General features: G+C 37.0%; 2 protein-coding genes across 7 annotated transcripts; one reads left to right on the plus strand and one right to left on the minus strand.

The window, feature by feature from the left end:
- The first annotated feature begins 118 nt into the window (after nt 1-118).
- LOC141678857 (protein REDUCED WALL ACETYLATION 2-like) lies at nt 119-7,684 on the plus strand. Of its 5 annotated transcripts, none has more exons than XM_074485266.1 (18): nt 120-479; nt 775-880; nt 1,351-1,442; nt 2,488-2,631; nt 2,725-2,781; nt 2,893-2,965; nt 4,044-4,202; nt 4,903-5,052; nt 5,134-5,389; nt 5,498-5,613; nt 5,770-5,856; nt 5,928-6,016; nt 6,107-6,169; nt 6,294-6,350; nt 6,755-6,851; nt 6,967-7,125; nt 7,219-7,274; nt 7,383-7,684. In XM_074485266.1, the coding sequence occupies exons 3-17, from the start codon at nt 1,429-1,431 to the stop codon at nt 7,234-7,236; spliced, it is 1,539 nt and encodes a 512-aa protein (XP_074341367.1). In that variant the 5' UTR covers nt 120-479; nt 775-880; nt 1,351-1,428; the 3' UTR covers nt 7,237-7,274; nt 7,383-7,684. The 5 variants fall into 5 exon arrangements, with proteins under 5 accessions (XP_074341365.1, XP_074341366.1, XP_074341367.1 ...); XM_074485267.1 differs by having other exon boundaries at nt 2,494-2,631; XM_074485268.1 differs by having other exon boundaries at nt 121-479; nt 2,541-2,631.
- A 184-nt stretch (nt 7,685-7,868) lies between these two features.
- On the minus strand, nt 7,869-10,819 carry LOC141679021 (uncharacterized). Of its 2 annotated transcripts, none has more exons than XM_074485499.1 (5): nt 10,683-10,819; nt 10,001-10,141; nt 9,338-9,533; nt 8,704-8,723; nt 7,869-8,175 (listed from the first exon to the last, which is right to left on the minus strand). In XM_074485499.1, exons 2-5 carry the CDS (start codon nt 10,111-10,113, stop codon nt 8,145-8,147), a joined length of 360 nt encoding a protein of 119 aa, XP_074341600.1. In that variant the 5' UTR covers nt 10,114-10,141; nt 10,683-10,819; the 3' UTR covers nt 7,869-8,144. The 2 variants fall into 2 exon arrangements, with proteins under 2 accessions (XP_074341600.1, XP_074341601.1); XM_074485500.1 differs by having other exon boundaries at nt 10,678-10,797.
- Between the last annotated feature and the right edge of the window lie 11,299 nt (nt 10,820-22,118).

The raw sequence follows: 22,118 nt of genomic DNA on the forward strand, positions 1-22,118 counted from the left end.
CCAATGCCAAATTTTGGGGATAACAGGTTTCTAATTAAGATTTTTAAATTAGTGTTTAGGAAACTAGTATAAGTATAAGTATTTATAAAATTTGAACTTTAGGAGTGCATAAAAGCACAGCAGGGCGGTAAGGTAACGCAGAGAGGATGAAAAATTAGCCGTACATGACAAAAATAGGTGGCAATACTCCCCTCAACTAACTTCGTCCTCATCGGTCATCACACACACTACATTAAACACATTTATTAGCTATCAATTTCTCACTATTTCACTAGAGCGTCAAATCTAGGGTTCATATACTCAAATTTTCACTCACATTTGTGTATCTATCACTCAGATCTTTGTGTTGCACTGTTCTTTCAACCTCTCGTGTCGGTGGCGTTCCAAATTTACGTGCATTTTGTGTGATTAACAGCTTAGGTATTTGGAATTAAGTGTTTGTTATGATGTTGATTTACGAGCCGCTAACGCCTGGTCAGGTATTTCGATTCTCGAGTTGTTAAATTTATTTGAATTGCTCCCTCCCTCCTTCCCTCTCTCTCGCTCTCTCTCTCTCTCTCTCTCTCTCTCTCTCTCTCTCTCTCTCCCTCTCACTCTCTCTCCCTCGCTCTCTCCCTCTCTCCCTCCCTCCCTCCCTAATCAGTGGTAACTTTGATATTTCTCTAGTTATATAATGGTAAATTTGATACTTAACCCTATATTTATCCTTCAGTTTCGTATCGTTAATTAGTGCTAATAGAGATAGTAATTTTTCTTGAATGTGTGTACAATAAGTACTTGCTTTGGAACTGATTAAAAATGATGAAGTGTCGAATGATTTGAGAAGCGTTAGTTCACTGAAAGGCTGCATTTGGACAAGGGGTGATAAATTTGCAGCGAGGTTGGTGGAAGTATTCTTATCAATCTATTTTAGCCTCGTAATTTTAAGAGATGATTAAACTGTCCTGGTTAAGCAGATTAGCTGGAGGCAGAAGTTGAGAGAGGGTTTTTCTGTATCATATTCCCTGTTAGTCATACTATGTTTTGTTTCTCAAAGTTAGTCACGGTTTCTGTACATCAGTTCGACTGTAACTTATTTGTGGCAGTCTGTTACATCACTGGTTCATGCTTGAAGGTCTGGTTTTGTAACTAGTTGATTTCAAAAATTAATGTTTGTCTTAGTTTGATTTATTATCATGTGCTTTTGATTTCGTAAACAACTCATATTACTAGTTTTAGACATGTAAGCAATCTCAAACTGGTTCTTGCCTAACAAGATAAGTTCTCTCACAGTCCTCATGATTGCAATTGCGGTTAGATTGCTCTTATTTATTTAATCATTTACGGTTGTTGTGTTTTGTGCAATTGCAGGTCTCGTTCTTGCTTGCCTTTGTCCCATTATTTGCTGTGTGGTTATATTCCGAATATTTGGAGTACAAGAAAAAAGTTATGATATCAAAAGTGTAAGTCTTATTACAATTCAATAACGATTATCTTTTTGATTGCTCCTTTTATGTTTAAATTAGAAGACTATGATCGAAGCACGTCAATATCTCCGGGTTTAAAGTTTGAACAACCCGGTTACTTTAGTTATCATCAGCTCGTACTTAATGTAATTGTTAATGTCAACTCTTACTTAATGTAATAATGGAAAGCGACTAACAGAAATATTTCTTAATTTTAATTTAAGTGAATTTCTATTCTATTTCAAGCTTTCAATTTATCTATATAAGTTTATGGTTTTAAAAAGTTTGTTTATAATTAATTATGTGCGGTTTATATTTCTATAAAAAAATGTTAAATCTTCATTAACCAAAACTAATAAAGATTGTAAGGACGAGTCAATAACAATCTTAATATGTACTCCCTCCGTCCCACTAGATTGTTAACATTGTTCAAATTCTCCCTCACATAAGTTGAACAATGTTAACAACATGCTCGACGGAGGGAGTATCAGATTATCTAGGGGAAGTAGTTTCAATACTGTAGACTATAGTCTAGATATGGTACTAATGCTACTTGATTGAGTAAAAGTCTTTAGCATGGGCTATTTAAATATGTCAAGTTATAAAAGTTGATTTCTTTCATTTTTACTTGTTATATGGAAAAATATTCCACGTATGAAGAAATTCTATTTTCTGATGGCAACACTTTACTTTGAAATTACTACAAGTTCATCCTTCAATATATTATTAATGTAAGTTTTCAGCTAATGGATGTTAAGATTTCTCAATGTTTGCTTAGTTTACAAATTAGGTAGGTAAGCACGATGAACTTGAAAAGTCTAGTAATTTGGGACTTTTAGCATAGGGAAGTATGGGGTAAGGGTATGGCATGTAGGAATTGTGGAAACTGGCTAAGAAAAAGAATCTTATATGTTGTGGAACTATGTTCAGATGAAAAGTCAAGTACTCTCCGAACCAGTTTGACATACTAGCCCTTTTATATCTTATGTCATTCTTGATTTTGTATCCACATATGTGGTGTCATCCTAATTTGTATATTTAGCTACAGGAATTCTGATATCAATTTGGTTCAATTGGGAAATGAAACAATTACAGAAGACGATACAGCTGTTTTACTGGAAGGAGGTGGACTTCAGCCCGCCTCTCCTAGAGCTCACAGTTCATCGTCTACATCTCATATCATCAGGTTTCAAGCGAATGTCATTTTTCTTCAAATGATCTTAGGTAAGGATGTTTTATACTTAACTTGATATTGTTACTTTTCTTGTTATAATTTTAGGTTTTTCCTTATGGAAGAGTCTTTTTTGCTCGAAAATCGCTCGACACTGAGAGCTATGTACGCACCCTAATTTTTAGCATTAACCAAATACTCTATCTTTCTTCATATACTTGTGAAAATATGCTTACTATTTTCTTCTTTTCCTCGTTGCCAACCCATTCTCATCAGATCGGAATTTGGTGGACTCTTGATCTATTACTACTTATGTGACCGGACAAATTTTTTTGGTGAATCGAAAAAGGTGGTGCTTGTTGCCATTCATATAATTTTTGAAACACCCCACCCCCCAAAGAAAAGAAAACCTATCTTAACTTTATATTGCTTTTAAGTGATGATCAGATGTTCGAAGAGTTTATAAAGGGAGGACCTATTAATGAAACATGACATGTAGTTGATTAATTTACTTCTTTGCTGCTTAAATCTACAGTTGAGAATTGAAGGGAATCTAAGATCACAAAACTTTCAGTAAAGTGGTCGTAATTATGTTTATATATCTTATAGGTAAATGAAGTAGATAATTTGACAAATAGAACCATATAGTTTCAAGCTAAGAAAGGAGCATTTTTAAAATTTGAACTGGGATATGGAATCGAACCAAGAATGTCTGTGTAAAGTGCTGCCGTGTTGGAGTGGCTGCCAAATATTTCACAGGGATTGACCAAAACCAATATCTGGTCACAGCTTTTAAACTTTAAAGTGAATAAGATTTGGAAAGGTATTTAAATAAAATAAACATCTAGTTTCTCTTAAATGGTATATTAATAAAACTAGATAAAATGTAATCATAGCATGTTGATATATTGATTGAGCTTTCTTTCTTGGCTGTTTTATTTTGCACTGGACAACATTCTGCAGATAAAAGGCCGGAGAGTTGAAATGTTAAATTCCCAATTGCAGTGTACCATTTCTATGTTTGCAACTGAAAGCCTTTCTGTAGTTTATTATCTAGTTTCCTAATTATCATAGTTATTCTTAACACTGATCTACACATCTTATGAGTAGGACCATGACAAAATTACTGTTGCAGGTGTAAGTGGACAAAATTCTTGCAGAAACACAGTTATTTACACGTCAGCAATTTGTTAGATATTTGATTATTTCTAAACTTTTATCTTGGCCTATTGTTGTTTTAACCCTCTTATGCACATCGTTTCAGTAGGATCATGGTAGTCAACGCATATATTGTTGCAACGTGGTGTACATTTATTTGATTTATAGTTCAAATTTTAAGTAACACTTTGTGCTTTTGTTGCATTTGGATACTGATCTTTCATATCCTCTAATATTGCTCATGGCTTGGCTATATTTTGTGTTTGCAGAGCTACAACCGGGATCTTTTCTTATTTCTGTACTTTCTGCTCATCATAGTTTCTGCAATCACTTCTTTCAAGATTCATCATGATAAGTCACCGTTCTCGGGGAAATCCATACTTTACTTGAACAGGCATCAAACTGAGGAGTGGAAAGGTTGGATGCAGGTACTTTCTTTGGACAGACCCTATAAAGATACTTCCTACTTAAACAGTCCTTTAAACTGGTCTTCAATTCATTCCTGGATCATAGGCACGGACTTCTAAATGTATTTGATTTCCAAAATTTCGCCAAGAATTAAGATGATTTACTACAAAACTTATTGGATTAAAATAGAATGTATGTTTTTTAGAACTGTGTCCATTCTTGTAAATTTATTCATATTTGTTCCTGTACTTTTTTGGGGCTTGACATAATATAAATGAACAAATCCTCAAAATCTGTCCCAACTCGTAACTTCGTGATAAAATGTAACGCGGGAAGGACAACTGTTTTTCTCCATATTTGCTTAAACATGAAATTGTTCCCTAGAGTTGGCAAAGCTGTTTGTCCCTTACATTTTCTGGGTGTGGTTCTGTTTATATATTGTTTCTTCCAGAGAACGCGTCATATACATAAAACCCTACAAGGCTCGAAAATTTCAGATTTTAGAGTCTTGAAAGATTTATACACTTATGGTACTAGGGTTCTGTAACTTTCTTACTGTCCCTGTTAATTAGCTCCAATGACTTACAATATAAAAGTTGTCTGGATTTCGCTGGAAATAAGAATGCAGAAAAGTACCTGCCTTGAGGCATGCCATTTTTGTGGGGTTTTCCCAGAGTCCCACACCATCACTGACATCTATCCATCATCTTCAATATGCAGGTGCTGTTTCTAATGTACCACTATTTTGCTGCAACGGAATTTTATAATGCTATCCGAGTTTTTATTGCTGCATATGTTTGGATGACTGGATTTGGGAACTTCTCCTATTATTACATTCGTAAAGATTTCAGCGTTGCAAGGTTTGCTCAGGTACATGTTTGCTTCTAAGTTATTTAGAGTTTATTTAATTTGTCTTTTTTATGTTCTTAAGATATCATTTCTGTATCGCAGATGATGTGGAGGCTTAACTTTCTGGTGTTCTTTTGTTGTCTTGTCCTTAACAACAGTTACACGCTTTACTACATATGCCCCATGCACACACTTTTTACCCTCATGGTCTATGGCGCACTTGGGATATTCAATAAATATAATGAAAATGGAACCGTTATAGCTATGAAATTCATAGCTTGCTTATTGGTGGTTATATTGATATGGGAAGTACCTGGAGTGTTTGATGTGGTCTGGAGCCCATTTACATTTCTTCTTGGTTAGTTGATTTAATGCTACATTACCACTATTTTCATAAAAATAAGCAAGTACATAAATAATGATTAGATCCTAGAAACTTTGACCAGCGGATGTGATTATGTTGCAGGATACACTGATCCTGCTAAACCAAATCTCCCTGTCATGCATGAGTGGCATTTTCGCTCTGGCCTTGATCGCTACATATGGATAGTTGGAATGCTGTATGCATATTATCATCCTACAGTAAGTTAAATTGAGGGCCCTCTTACTTTCCGAGTTCACTGATATCCACAAGCACTTATTTGTATGTATGTCACGTAGTTAAAAAACGGTCAAATATTTGCAGATTCGTGAATTTGTAAGTAATGTGTTATGAAAAGTTATTGAGATTATATGTAGGTTGAGAAGTGGATGGAGAAGCTAGAGGAAATGGAAGTAAAGCGTAGAATAATAATCAAAATAGCTGCTGTGACAACCTCTCTGACGGTACCAGCCTCCCTTTGGCATATATGTGCTTATTGTATATTTGCTTAACTGATGAAAGTCTAATGTTTCAGGTGGGATATCTATGGTTTGTGTATATATACAAGCTCCCAAAGATCACGTACAATAAGTATCATCCATATACTTCATGGATTCCTATAACGTATGTATCTCTATTTTCCTGTTCTTACGGACCGAGTTACTAATATTATTTACTAGTAACTAATTTGTTGCTACTTTTTTGATTGGTCAGTGTCTACTTAACCTTGAGAAATTTCACGCAAAATTTTCGAGGATACAGCTTGACCTTATTTGCGTAAGTGACCTTGATCTTAAATTCATTATTTCCTTGAACTTTGCTTAAGTGAGTGCATGTAACAATTCAGTGCAAGGCAAAACACGTAGAAATCTAATTGTGGTACTGTCTTGCTGGTTACTAGATGGCTTGGAAAGATCACTCTGGAAACCTATATATCACAGTTTCACATATGGTTAAGGTATGTAGACTTCTTTATAATTATAAAAATTGTTGCTGGGTTTACTGAATCTCGGATGTATCTGGTCTCCAAAAGAAATGTGTCATCCTAGTGAAGACAAGTTGAGGTAAAATTAATTTATAGGGTTCACGGGATTTATTTATCTGATAGAATCTCATTAGATAGGAGAATTTGATTGATCTTGTCTATTGATGAGTAGGAACCTTTAGGAATTGAATGGTTTCTGATACCTTTTTCAACTCTTGGATTTTCATGTAAAACTTTATTTACGAGTATATGATGAGTCAAGAGCATTCATAGAATCATAGGGTTGTTTCTCCCCTTAATCAAACTAACATGAACATGCGACAAATTATGTTCATCTATCTCAATGATGATTTCTAATGAAGTTTTTCTGTATACAGATCCAGCGTGCCAGATGGTCAGCCTAAATTGCTACTTTCTCTGATTCCAGACTACCCAATGTTGAACTTCATGCTCACCACTTCCATATACGTTGCGGTTAGTGTCAATGTTCTTTTTCAGATGTCCTGGGAGTAGTATAGCCAATCTACTTCTTTCCCTAGTACTGTGTGGAAATAGTAAAGCTAATCCACTTTTTTCCCAAAAACCGCAGATTTCATACAGGCTATTCGAACTGACAAATACATTGAAAGTGGCATTTGTACCAAGTAAAGATGATAAGCGCCTGGCCAGTAACACTGTCACAGCAGTAGTGATATTGACTGTTCTGTACACTCTTTCTTTTGTGTTTCTAAAGCTACCACTGATTTTGGTAAGTGTTCTTCCTGGAAGTTCTCTTACTTTACATCTTTTATGGTAAAACCTTCTCACTTGCTTTCCCTTGATTATTACGTTCATTAAACAGAAACTGCTACAAATATAGGAATGCAAAATCGCATCAGTGACTTGTAACTTACTATGGTTGCACAATTACATGCAGCAGTCACTTTTCTTTTTTCTCAACCCCTTCAAATTACTAGCCTTAAGATGCAACATATATTTCAACTGATGTCTACTTTAAATTTGCAGGCATGAGACTTTGGAGTGCATTAGCTTTGAAAGCCATAATCTCTTGCATCAAATTTCATTTGAAGCATAAAATGAGTTCTCATACTCCTCACTGACCCATCACAGAAAATGGGCTTTTGCATGTACAGCGAACAGAGAAAGTGTAATGTTCCATTTGTTGATAAATGTTTTTCAAGAAAGCGATGCTGGAAGTAGAAAGTGTACATAAAAAGTTGAACTTGTTTGTAATTTGTGTATGTAACATCGGTTCATGATTTGAAAGAATCTTCCAAGCTAATACAAAACTAATACTTATACAGCAATCACGTCCAGTAGATGATTATGTTGGAACATGTAGTTTACCATGTATTTGCAAATCGTTTTAATCTCTGTACATCATTTTTATATTGAAATATGCAACATCAAATCATAAAAGGAATTTATTTCCAGATCTTCAAGAATACTTAAACTGTTAAACATAGATTATGCAATCCTTACTAACAGCAGTGCAAATAACAAATATGAAACTTAAAGTTTATAAAAACAAGCGTTGTCAGTATCATTTCTACTACAAAAAAAGAGAAACTCAAATGTCATTTCCTGGTCTATCCCTTGGCCAAAATATGTGAAAATGAAAGAGAAACAGTAATACAGGCTAAAATAAGACAGATATTTCAAAGATTTTTGTCAACTGAAAAGAATGTCCAGCACTTCAGTTTTTAATGTAGATCTGGTAAATGCCAGCTCACAACAGCAGCGCACTCAAGTGTCATGCAGGGATCCTCAGAATATATGCACCATGTCATAAGCAAATCTGTTCTTGTCAAGGAAAGTATTTAAAACAGTCGCCTTTGCAACATGAAATCCAAACTTGGATGGTAATATGCATTAATTAAAAATTTGCTCTGCATTTTTTTTTAATTTTTTAGAAGTGCAGAACTGTTCTCAGTTCTCACCCAGAGAATTGAGAACTGCCTTGACCTAAGCATGAGCCGGAGCATACATATGAAAATGAGACACTTGGTGAAAGAGAGTAATGATTTAAAAAAAATTGAACATGCACGCTATAGTCCATGTTGCCTCTGCTAATATAAACATGATGCCATTTGTATTGAGATATAGTTGAACATATGCAATATTTTTGACTTGGATAGTTGGGTCAACTAATTATTAAAATCCTAAGAAACCAATCTAAGGCGTCCACCTCAAGAACTAACCATATGGGCATGCAAGTGTGTTTAAACTTTTGATGTGGATAATCTAGGAATTAAACATGCATCAACTTATCTATTTATTTAATAAAATATGGAATGGCAAGTGAAAAGGAAAACAAAAAGGATACGTCCAGAACAGCACGAATGACTGCAACAAAAAAAGGAAACAAATGTCAGTATAATCATTTATGCTAATGCCCTGAAAAGTAAATGCGCCAATGAATGCCAAAAAATATACTTAACACTATGATGAACCATAATACTTGGTAGAAATAATAAACGAGTAAGCATAACAGAGATACTAATGAAATGAATATAGCACCAAGATTCAATTTACAATATGAAAAATCTGAAAGCTGTTTCTATTTTCATCATACTTACAAATATATGGATACTAGTTTTGATATGCATACAGGAACTGAAAAGAATCCATTAAGTACAATATACACTAATGTGATGAATCAAGCTAGTTACTTGTACAAATCAAATTTAATCAACCACAGTAATTTAAGGCAACAATTGACCTAGAGATTTTTTTTTTGTCAAGAACCTAGAGAATTGATATTCCAAGACTCTAAGAATCTTTATCCAAGGGAAGTAGACAATAATAATAGGAGAGTATGCTATCTCTCTGTTATAAATTGTAAGCACAAAACTTTTCAATCTTATCAACTCAAAATTCATGAAGTGAACATTGCTTGAAATTTTTAAACAAATAACTAGACACATATAACAAAGGAACTGCAGGGTATAGAAGTGTACCATGAGTCCTCCAAGAAAGCCATCAAGTATTATTCTGTTCCAGCTATCGAAGTATGAATGAACTGTAAACCCTGCCTTGGCTGCTAGCCCTACTGATGTAATTGCCATGACAAGGAAATAAAAGACAAAACCCATTAAACTGGTAAATCCCAGAACTCCTGCAATTACTCCTCCGATGATAGACATAAATGTCCGGCTGCAAGAAGTAACAGTCATCAATTTTAGAATCTACCAAGAACAAAGTTTTCAACAACTAAACAAAAGAAAAGTTTTCAACATAAGATAGAACATAATAGGTCCACTAAGGCATACGAGTAATTTAACAGGTTCAAAATTGTAACCAACCCCCTCCCCCCATTCCCTTCACTAAGGCATGCGAGCAATTAACAGGTCCAAAATTGTAACTAACCCCCCTTCTCTCTCCCCCAAGAAATATAATAGTTTTCTATATCCCGCCTAAGCTGCTAATCTGCAATATTTTCAACAGGTTCTCTTCCCTTCAAATTGCCATCTAATTCATTAAACCAATTGAATTCATGATTGTTATTGGGTTTTCAAAAGACCAGGCAATCCTTGTTATATAATACTAAAATGAGGCTGGTATATGAAATCTACGTATCATACTCGGTACACAATGAATCCAAGTAAGATGAGAGAACAAACCTGTAATAGATAACTTTCATGTTGCTTTGCATATTCTCAACATTAAAAGTCGGCAAGTCACTAATATCACTTGATTTCTTTTCAGATGCACTCGAATCATCATGACCAGCCATAGTTTCTGCCTCTTCTACTTACCACAAGCTTCAACAAATTTAAAAAACAAAAATTAGCATCAGGTTTCGAGAGCCAAAATCACAATCCGTAACATTAGTAAAAGCAAGAAAAGACGGGGGTACACAACAGATATTTAAAAAATCAATCTTTTACGAAAAGATCCACAATTTGATAAACCAAGAATCGAAAAATTAAAATTTATGTATCTAGATCAGCTGGGTTTACTTTAAAATCGCAGAAAACTCCGTAAACATTAGAAAAGAAAAAACTTAATTTGAACCCTAGAAAAGAGCGAAGCCTATAAATATACACATAATTAACACTAAAACACAGCAATCTACAGCTAATGCAACAACAAACTGACCCAATTAGACATTCAATAACAGAGATACAATTTTCGCGTATATATAACCTAACATTAAATTGAAGTTTACAGCGAGAATATCTGCGAGAGTGAATCTGTGTAGAGAGATTTGGATATAACAGAGATCTATAAGTAACAACATATGTAAGTAAGTATAAGTCATAGAGATAGTATAAATTAGTGTAGAAAGAATAGATACCTCACCTGGGGGATTTGATTGTACGAGATGCAAACAACAAACAAAGCTTTACAAGGTCTTTGTAATTCACGATTATCGTTTACTCCCTCTGTATCCTACAAATAAAAGGAGTTTTTATCATTTTTTTGGTATTTTTATTAGTTTATTTATCATTCATGCTACTCAATTATAAGATTTGTAATTTAATTATTTATATAATAATTAAATTATATGTATAAGATATAATATTTTTTATTAAAAAATTATAATAAAATGAAATATGTATGATTAAATTATTAATCTAACATTATTCATATTATGTAATTGACTGATAAAAATTTTAGATAACTAAAATATTAAATTTCAATAATTTATTTATCTTGAATCTAACGATTCTCATGTATTTGATTTAAAATTTAACGATCGTATCACACATCTATAGCATCTATATGTCCTATCTATATTATAGCCTAAACATTAAAATTGAAATATTATAGCATCTATATGTCCTATCTATACTATGTTTCGTTTTCAATATAATAGTATAGATAGATATCCATTTTATATTATTCAAATTGAAATATTAATACTTATACTTTACTCCGTTTATTTTACAATTAGAATTTATTTAACTCTTTTTGTTACTTAATACTTAACTAATTTATAAATCTATTTTAATTAAATAGATTTAATTTTTTTTTTATTTAAACACAATTCTCTTTTATATTTATTAATCATTTGTTTTAAATACCACATAACCTAACATTTGCTTTATTTTAATTTGGTACGTACTTTAATTTGATTTAGAAATTGTGCACGACAAAGGCTATGTTATTGGAGCCATGTGAAAGACCTTTTTTTTTCTTATACGTAATTAGGCATGAGAAGTTTTCTTTAATTTAAGAAAGTGTTAACATATTTTTTGAAAGGTTTTAACTAACCAATCAAATTATTATATGTTTTGCTTATGATAATATAATATAAATTTTAAATTATTTACTATTTATATATTTACTATTTATTTTTATTTTTTTCAGATGTGTTCTTTTTACAGGTTTTTTCAGATATGTTTAGATAAAAATTATTAAGATCAATATTATTTGCAAATATATTGTAAATAATTAGCCAATTGTCAGAGTTAGTCAAACAGAACGGGAACGTTAGTTTCTTTGTCCAGCTGAGATATAAGGGACATGGGAGAGAGTTACAAATTAGATTTTTAGAGTTTTTCAAATTGTAATCACACAATGATTTCAATATAATTTTTGCTTTCTCAAATTAAAGACAAAGGATAACTTCATTTTCTCATAGTATTAGAGCGAAAGAAATTCGCGTTGTTTTCTTAGTTTCCGCCATTAAAATTTTGCTTCAAAACTTTTGATTTCTTATTCATTGGTCGTTTTCTTGATTATTAATTGTTGAGGAATCGGTATTAGTATCAGATTTCTTATTTTTTAGCTTCTGATTTGCATCAACATCATATCAGCTCGATTTCGTTTTTTTTTGTTTTAAACATTTCTACGAAAAAACATCAAGCTAAGAAATAAACTTTAGAAAAAGATATATCTTCATCATGCCTTAGAGAGAAGTGTAAAAGCTTGTAGTTGAATAATATTGTTCTAGGAAAAATGTTCTAAGTCAGATATCGACAAGTCACGGATTAAGGAATATAGAGATGTGTGTCGAGAAGTCAAAAATGGCTTGTAGTGAAGTCCCAAGAGATATCGACAAGTCAATTTATCTGTAGAGAACTGGAGATATCGACAAGTCAAAAAGTCCATATAGAGAACTAGAGATATCGATAAGTCAAAGTCTACTTGTAGAGAACTTGATATATCGATAAACTGAAATCTACTTGTAGAGAAGTAGAGATATCGACAAGTCAAAAACTTATGAAGAGAATTAGAGATATCGACAAGTCATTCTACTTATAAAGAACTGGAGACCTCGATAAGTCATAACACTTATCGAGAAATAAAGATATCGATATGTTATTTTACTTATCGATATGTGACCTCTACGCAATAAAAGAGATCTCGACAAATAACTTCAGAATATAGACAACTTGAAGATCCAAGATAATCAGTCAACAAATAATTCTATCACTGAATTGGAAAGCCTACAAATGCAGTTTGAAGAATGCAAGATATTGACGGAGGAATATGGTAACAACAAAGATTGAGGTTTATCGCCAGAATTAAGATCTATGACGGTGGTTCTTCGCCGGAAAATCAAGCGGTGTGTGGTGGTTTTAGGCTGAGATTGATCAGAGTAAGTGGTGGCTCTCTTATCAGCTCTCAACTTCTTACCCTCTCAATGTGCCTTCGTACCCTTTATATAGGGATCAAGCCTGACGTAGTTCTTGTGGAACAAGAAATCTAATAGGCTTAGACTTCCTATTCCTAGGCCCGGTAGAAGCCCATCCAAAGTCCGTCTTCCGCTTGCTTTAGAAATGTCCAACTATGAGGCCCCACAGTGAAGGTCCAAGGCTCGCCCATAATCGTAGGACTTCACGGACAGTGCATCTCCCTACGCAAGGATAACACTCCGTTACAGCTATCTCCCTTGATTTACGGACGCATGTATAGCCACGGTTCACCCCAAGTGCCGGAAGCATCCCTGTCCCCCGAATGAGGATAACCCACCAGATAACAGGACATGTGATCCCAAGCTCTTGGGTGCAAAGTGCAGGATGACTCCAAATTTCTCCAACGAGGACACCCGTTGAATACAAGAACAGAGTTCCCAAAGCACACACCAATATTAACCCCGCATCCCCAACGAGGACACCCGTTGAATACAGGAGGAGGCCTTTAATCATCAGGCATACCCCTGGAGGCCTTCAAGTTTTTCACGGACATCCCCCTCCTTGAGCCTCTCAAGGAGGGAATTCTTCAAAGAGTACCTGCAACAAATACGTTAGTAAAATAATCTCCACTGCTCTTCTCCATGCAAGCTTTGTCCTAAAGTCACCATTGAGAATACACAGACCAAGAATAGGACGCGTCCTAAGACACTGGGCGCGTCCTCACCTTTATGAAACCTGTACCGTCTCCTCAGAAACCGGCACGCACAACATTCCACTACTCAGGGCGCGTCCTAAGCAAGACAGACGCGTCCTCCAGCTTCTATTGCCACAATACCACATTCGCCAAATACTTTTACCACGGTTGACGCGTCTACATAGCTTGGGCGCGTCCTTCCCTAATCATGCACTTTCAAGCTTCGCTATCACCAGACCATAAAACATCTACTCACATGTAGGCGCGTCCTCCGTGCCTGGACGCGTCCTTACCTTCTACAATACAATACCGGTCTTGACCGTACTTAATCCACATTTGACCTGAGTCAATCCAATGCCAAATTTTGGGTATAACAACTACCCCCCAAATTCCATTTGCAGTTAAAAATAAAATTGGAATTTTTGTTCGAAAAAAACCAAGCAATGAAATTTGGCTTGCGAACACGGGACGCGTTATTAATAGAGGACACGTCTTCCCACTTACTCTATAGCTGTTGCGCTACAGCTGTCGCACACGCCAGCACACACTCTCATCTATAAATAGCCTAATCACATCTCATTATTACCACTCTCCTTTGTTCTCTCTCAAGAAACCTCCATCGCTGCCGCATAAGCTTTCGGTCAAAATTTCCGACGATTCAACCGCCCATTACTGGATTTCTACAGCTTAATCGAATCCCCGTCTTATAAGGTACGTAAATCATCTTTTACTTCTTTATTTGGTTGAGTAATCCAACCGTAATAAGCAAAAGAATGTTCATATGCCTTACCTGTTCTTCATTTTCCTTTGTATGTATATGTGTATATATTTGTAAAACCACTATATTTAGCTTCCTTGATTCTCCAGTTACATGTTTCTAGATTTTAGAGAATCTCCCCCAAATCGATTATAGTCGATTAAAATTCCACTACATTGCAACTATATCGGACGCGTCTTCCCGTAAGGGCGCGTCTTATATTCCCTTGTTTCAGACATATGTTTAAGCTGTTCCAAACAAAGGTCATATAGGGCCAGTACCTTATTAGGACGCGTCATTATAATACATCCCCTGCGATAGATTTTTAGGACGCGTCCTTGTATGTTTCCAGTATCTTCCCTTCTTTTTCTTCTTCCTCTTTTTTTTGTGGACGCGTCCTCAATTTTTTCTTCCTTCTTTTGTAGCTGGAGGATGCGTCTTCTTCGTCACCTTTCCATCCATTCAAAGTTCTCAACAAACGCCTTGGGATTTACTCCCCACACTTGATCTCTTTCAAACCCGATTTTCCTGAATTTTCACAGGACGAGCTCCTTCCTTAAAGCAGAAAGACGCTTCTTCGAGTCTCTCAAATCAAAGACTTCTATAATGTCTTATTCCAGTTCCAATTCCATGGATCACGTCCCCATAAGCTCTAGAATGAAAAAGAAAGGACTCAAACGAAAAAGAACTCCAACTCTCCATGCTAGGGCTACCATCGAAGATTGGACGGATGATGAACTTGTACCCACAACTAGCCAACAGCCCTACGCATGATTGTTTCAGACGAGGACGCGCCTCCTTCTCAGGATGCGTCATCTTCTCAGGACGCGTCCCCCTTAGCATAAGTGAATTTGAAAAGAAGGTTCCAGACCCCGAGGCATATCCTGTATCCCCTCAGAAATCTGATCCTCCCCTAGAACATTGGGAACCTCAGATGTTGAAGTGGACTGTGACTGGAAAAAGCTTGGTGCTCTAACTGAGGCAGAGAAAAATGTCAGGAGGAAAAAAGAAGGCAAGATAGCTTGTGTAGCCCTTGACTCCACTGCAACTGATTGGGAAATTCAATGGCATATGAAATATTACGACATGGAGGGCATCTGGGCGCACCCTCTTCGTACAATGAGGCCACACATTTTCAAGGGCATCTGGGCGCGCCCTCTTCGTACAATGAGGTCATATATTTTCAATATTGGGAATCAAAGGATCCCCAGAATGATGCTCACGCCAAAACTAATTTCTTTAGGCGTGGGCGCGCCCTTACATCCGTAAATCAAGAAAATTTTAAAGTGGTACGATGTGGCCCCAGTCCAACTATCCCCAAACTCATACAAGCTAGCTTGGGCTCTGTACATTATGTACCATAACCTGGGATTGGGCGCGCCCTCAATGAAAGAGCTCAGCTATTTTTTCAGCATTAGGAAGTCCATTCCAGGGTACCACTTCCTGGTTGTCAACAAATGGTTGAACAATAAGGGATTTAATGAAGGCAAGATCAGTCATGAACAAGACTAAAATGAGCCATTTTTCTAGTTCTATAATGTCAAAAGGACGTGCGTTTGTTTCAACTTAGAGCCAAGTAAGCACAATGTCTAGGACGCGTCCCTTCCCTTAGGGCGCGTCTTCCATTTTGTAGTATTTCTCTCTTTTCTTTTTGTAACCTTCAACTTTCTTCTCTAGATAAAAGAACTCAGAGAGAACTATCAGGAAGGAAGAAAAAGAGAGCAGAGAAGGTATTGCAATATGCTGAGAAGCATTTCAACCTCAAGGATATGATCACTGAGGAGAACTTGAAGAAAATAGGAGCTTTGTCCCCACGAGTGGGTTCTCTTTGCAAATTTCGAGATTTTCATAATGGGAAGCCCATTCTCACTGCTTCTGAGAAATCCAAAGGGCTCCATGCCACAGAAATTATTCAGCTAGACATTAATAAAAAGGTGGACTTAGAGCAAGGTAAGGAATTATTAGGTATAGAACGCGTCATGACTCTATGACGCGCCATTTGTATGCTTACCTTTTCCCTTTAACTTAACCTGATTTATAGACGTTCCCCTAAATCTGCGCTTTTATTTTGGGTGCGCCTTATTTTCAGGGCGCGTCTCTTTATAAAAACTTTAGGATTGATATTAGCATGTTGCTTATATCTTTCCCATACATCCAATATGCTCTTAGGTAGGACGCATCATATCTTTAAGACGCGTTATATCCACACATATATATATGCATTTTTCATATCTTTGAATTCATTTTGCTTGACATTTCTTCATGAATTTATATGTCTTTAAATGCATGCATTGTCAATCTTTAAATTATAATCTGGGCGCGTCCTATTATCTGGACGCGTATTCTTTATTTGACTAACGTTTTTTCGTGTTTATATCCCAGACATGGCTTCTCTCCCAAAAGGTTTCGCTATTGGAGCTTTCAAGAAGCTAAGGGTAAAGAAGCAAACTCCCGTAAAGCTTGATCCGAAGGTGAAAAATCCTACTCCTACCGCGACTCCTCCACCTTCCCCCAAGATCATGGCTACCACAGCAATTGACATCCCTGTTAATGAGGACGCGCCCTCGAAGCGTCAAAAAATTGTTCCTGATGACCAATCCTTTGTCCTCAGATATCTGGGCGTGTCTTCAGCCGGTGCTTTTACTGAGGATGAAGTTAGGGGTTGTACTTTCAGAACCGAGCAGCAGATAAAGGAGGCAATGGTGAGGGCTGCAGCTAAGCTTCATCTGCACGCCAGGCAAAGTGCTAACATGTCTGCAAGACTCAGGGCGCGTCTTGCTGCCACCAACACTGCAAAGAGCCAAGCTGAAGACAAGATACAATCTCTAGAAAAGTACATTAATCTGCTTGCCCAAGAAAAGGATGCCGAGATCAAGCGCTTACAGGAGGACAAGGCGCGTCTCGAGGGGGAGAAAGCCATACTGGAGGGTAATGTCATTTCTATGGAGAAAGCAATGGATAGTGTTATCACTCTGAATTCCACCATGCAGCTGGAGCTTGACACTCTAAACGATGACAGACTGCATAGATGAAGAGAGGAGAAAAAGCTAGTCTATCAAAATGGCTTTGCAGCAGGATTCGAGGAATGGTGCTCTGGGTTTATTGCAAATGACCCAGAGTATTCTTTTTCTAAGTTCGATGCAGACACCCAGATATGGGTAAATGACTTCAGAATCAGGGCTGCGGATTCCATTAAGAGCAAAAGGATTTTTCTTGGCTTGGAAGAAGAGGACGCGTCTCCTGCTACTTCTCCACTTCATACTCAACCTCCTCCTGCAGGCGACCAAGACAAGCCTCAGGACGCGCCTCCTGCTTAGGACGCGTCCTATGTTTATTCATGAAGTTATTACCTGAACTATTTTAAGGGTGCAGGCCCCTTGAAGCCTTGCAAATTGTAATGATTACTTTTGAACTTCATTTGCTTGCATATTTTCATGATATTTCTCTTTAATTTACCTTTATGCATATCTTCTACTTTATCACTTTACTTTGACCTGCATATGGGCGCGTCCTGGGCTTAGGACGCGTCACCTTTTGTAATATTGTTACTCTTTCTACTATCATATGTCAAGCAGGTGTCATTAATGGGCGCGTCCTCTGTATTTGGACGCGCCGATTTTTTTGTTTCTGAATTGTCTGGATAGTGTATTTTTGTTTATGTGTCTTATCTGAAGGCACAAGTGCGTTTGGGGCGCGTTCTAAGCAAGGACGTGTCTTCCTTTTTATTTCCAAGATAACTCGGGCGCGTCCTTGGAAATAGTACACGTCTCAGTTCCATTTTTACTTGAGTTTTGTTGTTCCTTCTAACATCTGCATAGAACTATCAATAAGGGCGTGCCCTATGGATTGGACGTGTCATGCCACCAAGTAAACTAACAAGCAAATAACTTTTGGAAAATTTCAAGGTTTTCATTAATAATGCACTCTGGTGTCAAAAATGCACCAGTCCCACGGCTACTATGCTCTGTGGGGAATTTATTTGAAAAAATGACCCTTCAACTAGTTCTAAGGTAAATAGTACATGCACTACCCCCTAGGCTAGGAGGAATTTATTTAATTCTAGTCTATAGTCTGGGCATAGCCCTAAAAAGATATATAAGGGGCCAAAGCCGCGCCTTACTAATAATACTTCCGGAGATGTTCTGCGTTCCAAGCTCGCGGAACCAGCTTTCCTTCCATATCCACAAGGTGATAAGTTCCTTTCCACAAGATGGATTTTATCTTGTATGGTCCCAATTAGCTCCAAACACTCCATGCTGGGGATTCTTCGTATTTGGCATCACCTTCCTGAGCACCAAATCTCCTACCTTTAACAGTTGTCCCTTTACCTTCTTGTTATAATACCTTGCGGCACGTTGCTGATACGCCGCAAGCCTCAGCTGAGAATTCTCCCTTGTCTCTTCCAAAAGATCCAGATGAAGCCTTTGATTAACCTCTGTATCCTCCTCCGTGTAACGATCTCTGCGAAGCGACCCCGAACCAACTTCCACGGGGACCATAGCTTCATAGCCGTAAGTCAGCATAAACAGAGTTTCTCCCGTAGTAGATCATGGAGTAGTGTTATAGGACCACACCACTTTCGGGAGTTCCTCAGGCCAATTCCCTTTGCGCTCTTCCAGATTGGTCTTAAGGGTGTGCTTTATTATTTTATTCACGGCCTCTGTCTGTCCATTACTTTGAGGATGATAGACCGCTGCAAACTCCTTCTTAATTTTCAGGTCCTCACATAATTGTCGCAATTCCTTGCTGTCGAACTGCTTTCCGTTGTCAGAGACAAGTTTGTAAGGAATACCAAACCTGCAAACAATGGAGTTGAAAACGAAATCTTTGATTTTCTTTATCGTGATAGTTGCCAATGGAATAGCCTCTGCCCACTTAGTAAAATAGTCAACTGCGACCACCGCATACTTGACATCCCCTTTAGCCTTGGGCAACTCCCTAATAAGATCTATCCCCCACATGAAAAATGGCCACGGGCTTATCATAGACGTCAAGAGCGTCGCTGGCATAGATGAGTAGTTTGCAAAGTGCTGGCAGCGATCGCATGCCCTGACAAAATTTGCAGCATCCTCTTTCATTGTAGGCCAATAATATCCTTGACGCAAAACTTTCATTGCCAACGAGCTACCCCCCGAGTGATTGCCACGGATCCCTTCATGCACTTCCCTTAAGATATAATTTCCTTTTTCTCCATCAACACATCTAAGCAGCGGTTGATTGATGCCTCTCTTGTACAGAACTTCGTCGTACACCACATACCTTGCAGTCTGATAGCGGAGTTGACGAGCTTTGAACTTATCCTCGGGGAGTGTTCCCTTGTGAATGTAATCCAGAATGGGCGTCATCCATGTTTCCTTGGGAGCCTCATCCACTTGCATAATTTCTATCTCTGGGATACTAGGAATCTCCTGGATCTCAAGGGGTATGGATCCAAACAACACAGCCTCTTGTTGCGACCCCATTTTTGCCAGAGCATCCACGTTACTGTTCTTCTCCCACGTCACATATTCCAACCTAACTTCTTTGAACATCCCAATCAGGCACTGTGTGCATCTCAAGTATAATTATGTTCTTGGGCCTCGTGCTTAAAATTCCCCATTCACCTGATTCACCACCAGCTCTGAGTCACTCATCACAATTAAGTTTCACACTCCCATTTCCAAAGCGATCTTTAAGCCATTAATCAATGCTTCATACTCCGCATCATTATTTGTTGCATAAAACTTGAAATGAATTACGCTCATCAGATGATGGCCTTCTGGAGACACGAGTACTATACCCGCACCTGCTCCTCCATTGTTAACTGCCCCATCCACATGCAAGATCCACCAGGGATGTGGAAATTCCTCCAAAGACTCCTCAACATGAGATGGATGTAGCATCACTAAAGCTTTGTCATCAACTTCATAATCAAATTCCAACAATAAATCAGCTAAGGCTTGTCCTTTAATCGCTGTCCAGGGAACATACTCCAAATCAAACTGTCCCAACTCCACAGCCCACTTCAGCATTCTTCCCGATGACTCTGGTTTATGAAGGACTTGTCGTAGCGGGTATGCCGTACGGACTTCAACTCTATGGGCCTGGAAATATGGCCGTAATTTCCTTGATGTAAGGATCAGGGCATAACCAGCTTTTCCATCCTTGTGTAGCGAGTTTCAGCATCGTGCAACCGCTTGCTCACGTAGTACACTGGTGACTGCTGCCCATCTTCCTCTCTTACCAGAACTGTGCTGATTGAATAGTCAGACACTGCGAGGTACAGTATTAGAGATTCTCCATCTAACGATTTTGACAACATGGGAGGGTTTCCCAGTTGCTCCTTGATCTTTCTGAAAGCCTCTTCACATTCTGGTGTCCATACAAAGTCTTTCCCTGCCAACTTAATCGCCTTGAAGAATTCCTTGTATCTGTCAGAAGATTTGGAAACAAATCGATTCAGCGCGGCGATCCTCCCAGTTAAACTTTGCACTTGTTTCATATTGGTGGGCGATCTCGTATCTAGTAGTGCTTTGATCTTTGTGGGGTTGGCCTCAATTCCCTTATGGTTGACGATGAACCCGAGGAACTTGCCCGACTCCACACCGAACACACACTTTTGTGGGTTCAACTTTGAAAGGCATATGGCATAGCCTATTTGTATATTCGAGGATATAACTCAACTCAAATAAGAATGTAATAAGTAAATAGTGGATCTCTCGTCAGAGAGATCTCACAAAGTAACATCTGTCAAAGGGTTAAGAAACATTATTCATCTACAGACTTGAAGACTTAATTCACTGGAAGAAGCTCAAGAAATTGATCAAGCCTCAGTGATATAAATCAAGATTGTGGATTTAATCAAGTGACAGAGATCTCGTCAGGGTATCAATTAATTACAAGGATTTAATCTGAAGAAAATCAAGAGTATCAAGGTCAAGGCTTGAAGAAACGTCACGGAAGTTAGTCACTCATGAACCAGACAGTACATCGAGTGTCAACATTGAAGTGGTGGAATTGATTCATAATTGACAGTAATTTTCAGAAGATTTTCAGAAGAATGGTTGCTGCTCAAGATTAGTATTAATTCTCTATTAATTAATTAAGTCAAATAATTTAATTAAGAAAATAAATTATATCTGCAAAGATTAATTTATTGATTAATTGAATTAATTGATTAATTAATTCAGAATTAATATTAAGGATTTTCAGAATTATTATTAGATTAAAATCTATTAATAATTCAGTAAGACAATGTGATTTGAACTACTATGACAATCGGTATGACAATTGATAGTCATACCGAAAGTCTTGCTAGTTCATTCTGATTGTCTTGCTAGCTATTGGGATTGTCTTGCTAGTTCAAGAGGATAGTCTCACCGAAAGTCCTACCAGTTCAAATGGATTGTCATACCAGTTCATTTGATTGTCTTGCCGAAAGTCTTGCTGAGTAAACTGGATTGTTCTGTTTACTTAAACAACAAAAACACAGCAGAAGACATTCATGCAATAATTCAACAGAAAACACAAGTCAAGAACACAGCAGAAAACAAAGGCACAACATTTTATTTTTCATCTGCTTTATTCAAGATCAAAATTCTAGATTGAAAAGTTAAATCCAATCCACTAGAATTATTTATCTTGTTCTTGTGTATCAATCTAGCGGATTAAAATCCCTAGAACTTAATCTCAAATCGCATTTAGCATTTGATCTTTTAATTGCA

The sequence above is a fragment of the Apium graveolens genome, chromosome 8 (assembly GCF_009905375.1).
Source record: "Apium graveolens cultivar Ventura chromosome 8, ASM990537v1, whole genome shotgun sequence".
NCBI classification, from domain to species: Eukaryota; Viridiplantae; Streptophyta; class Magnoliopsida; order Apiales; family Apiaceae; genus Apium; species Apium graveolens.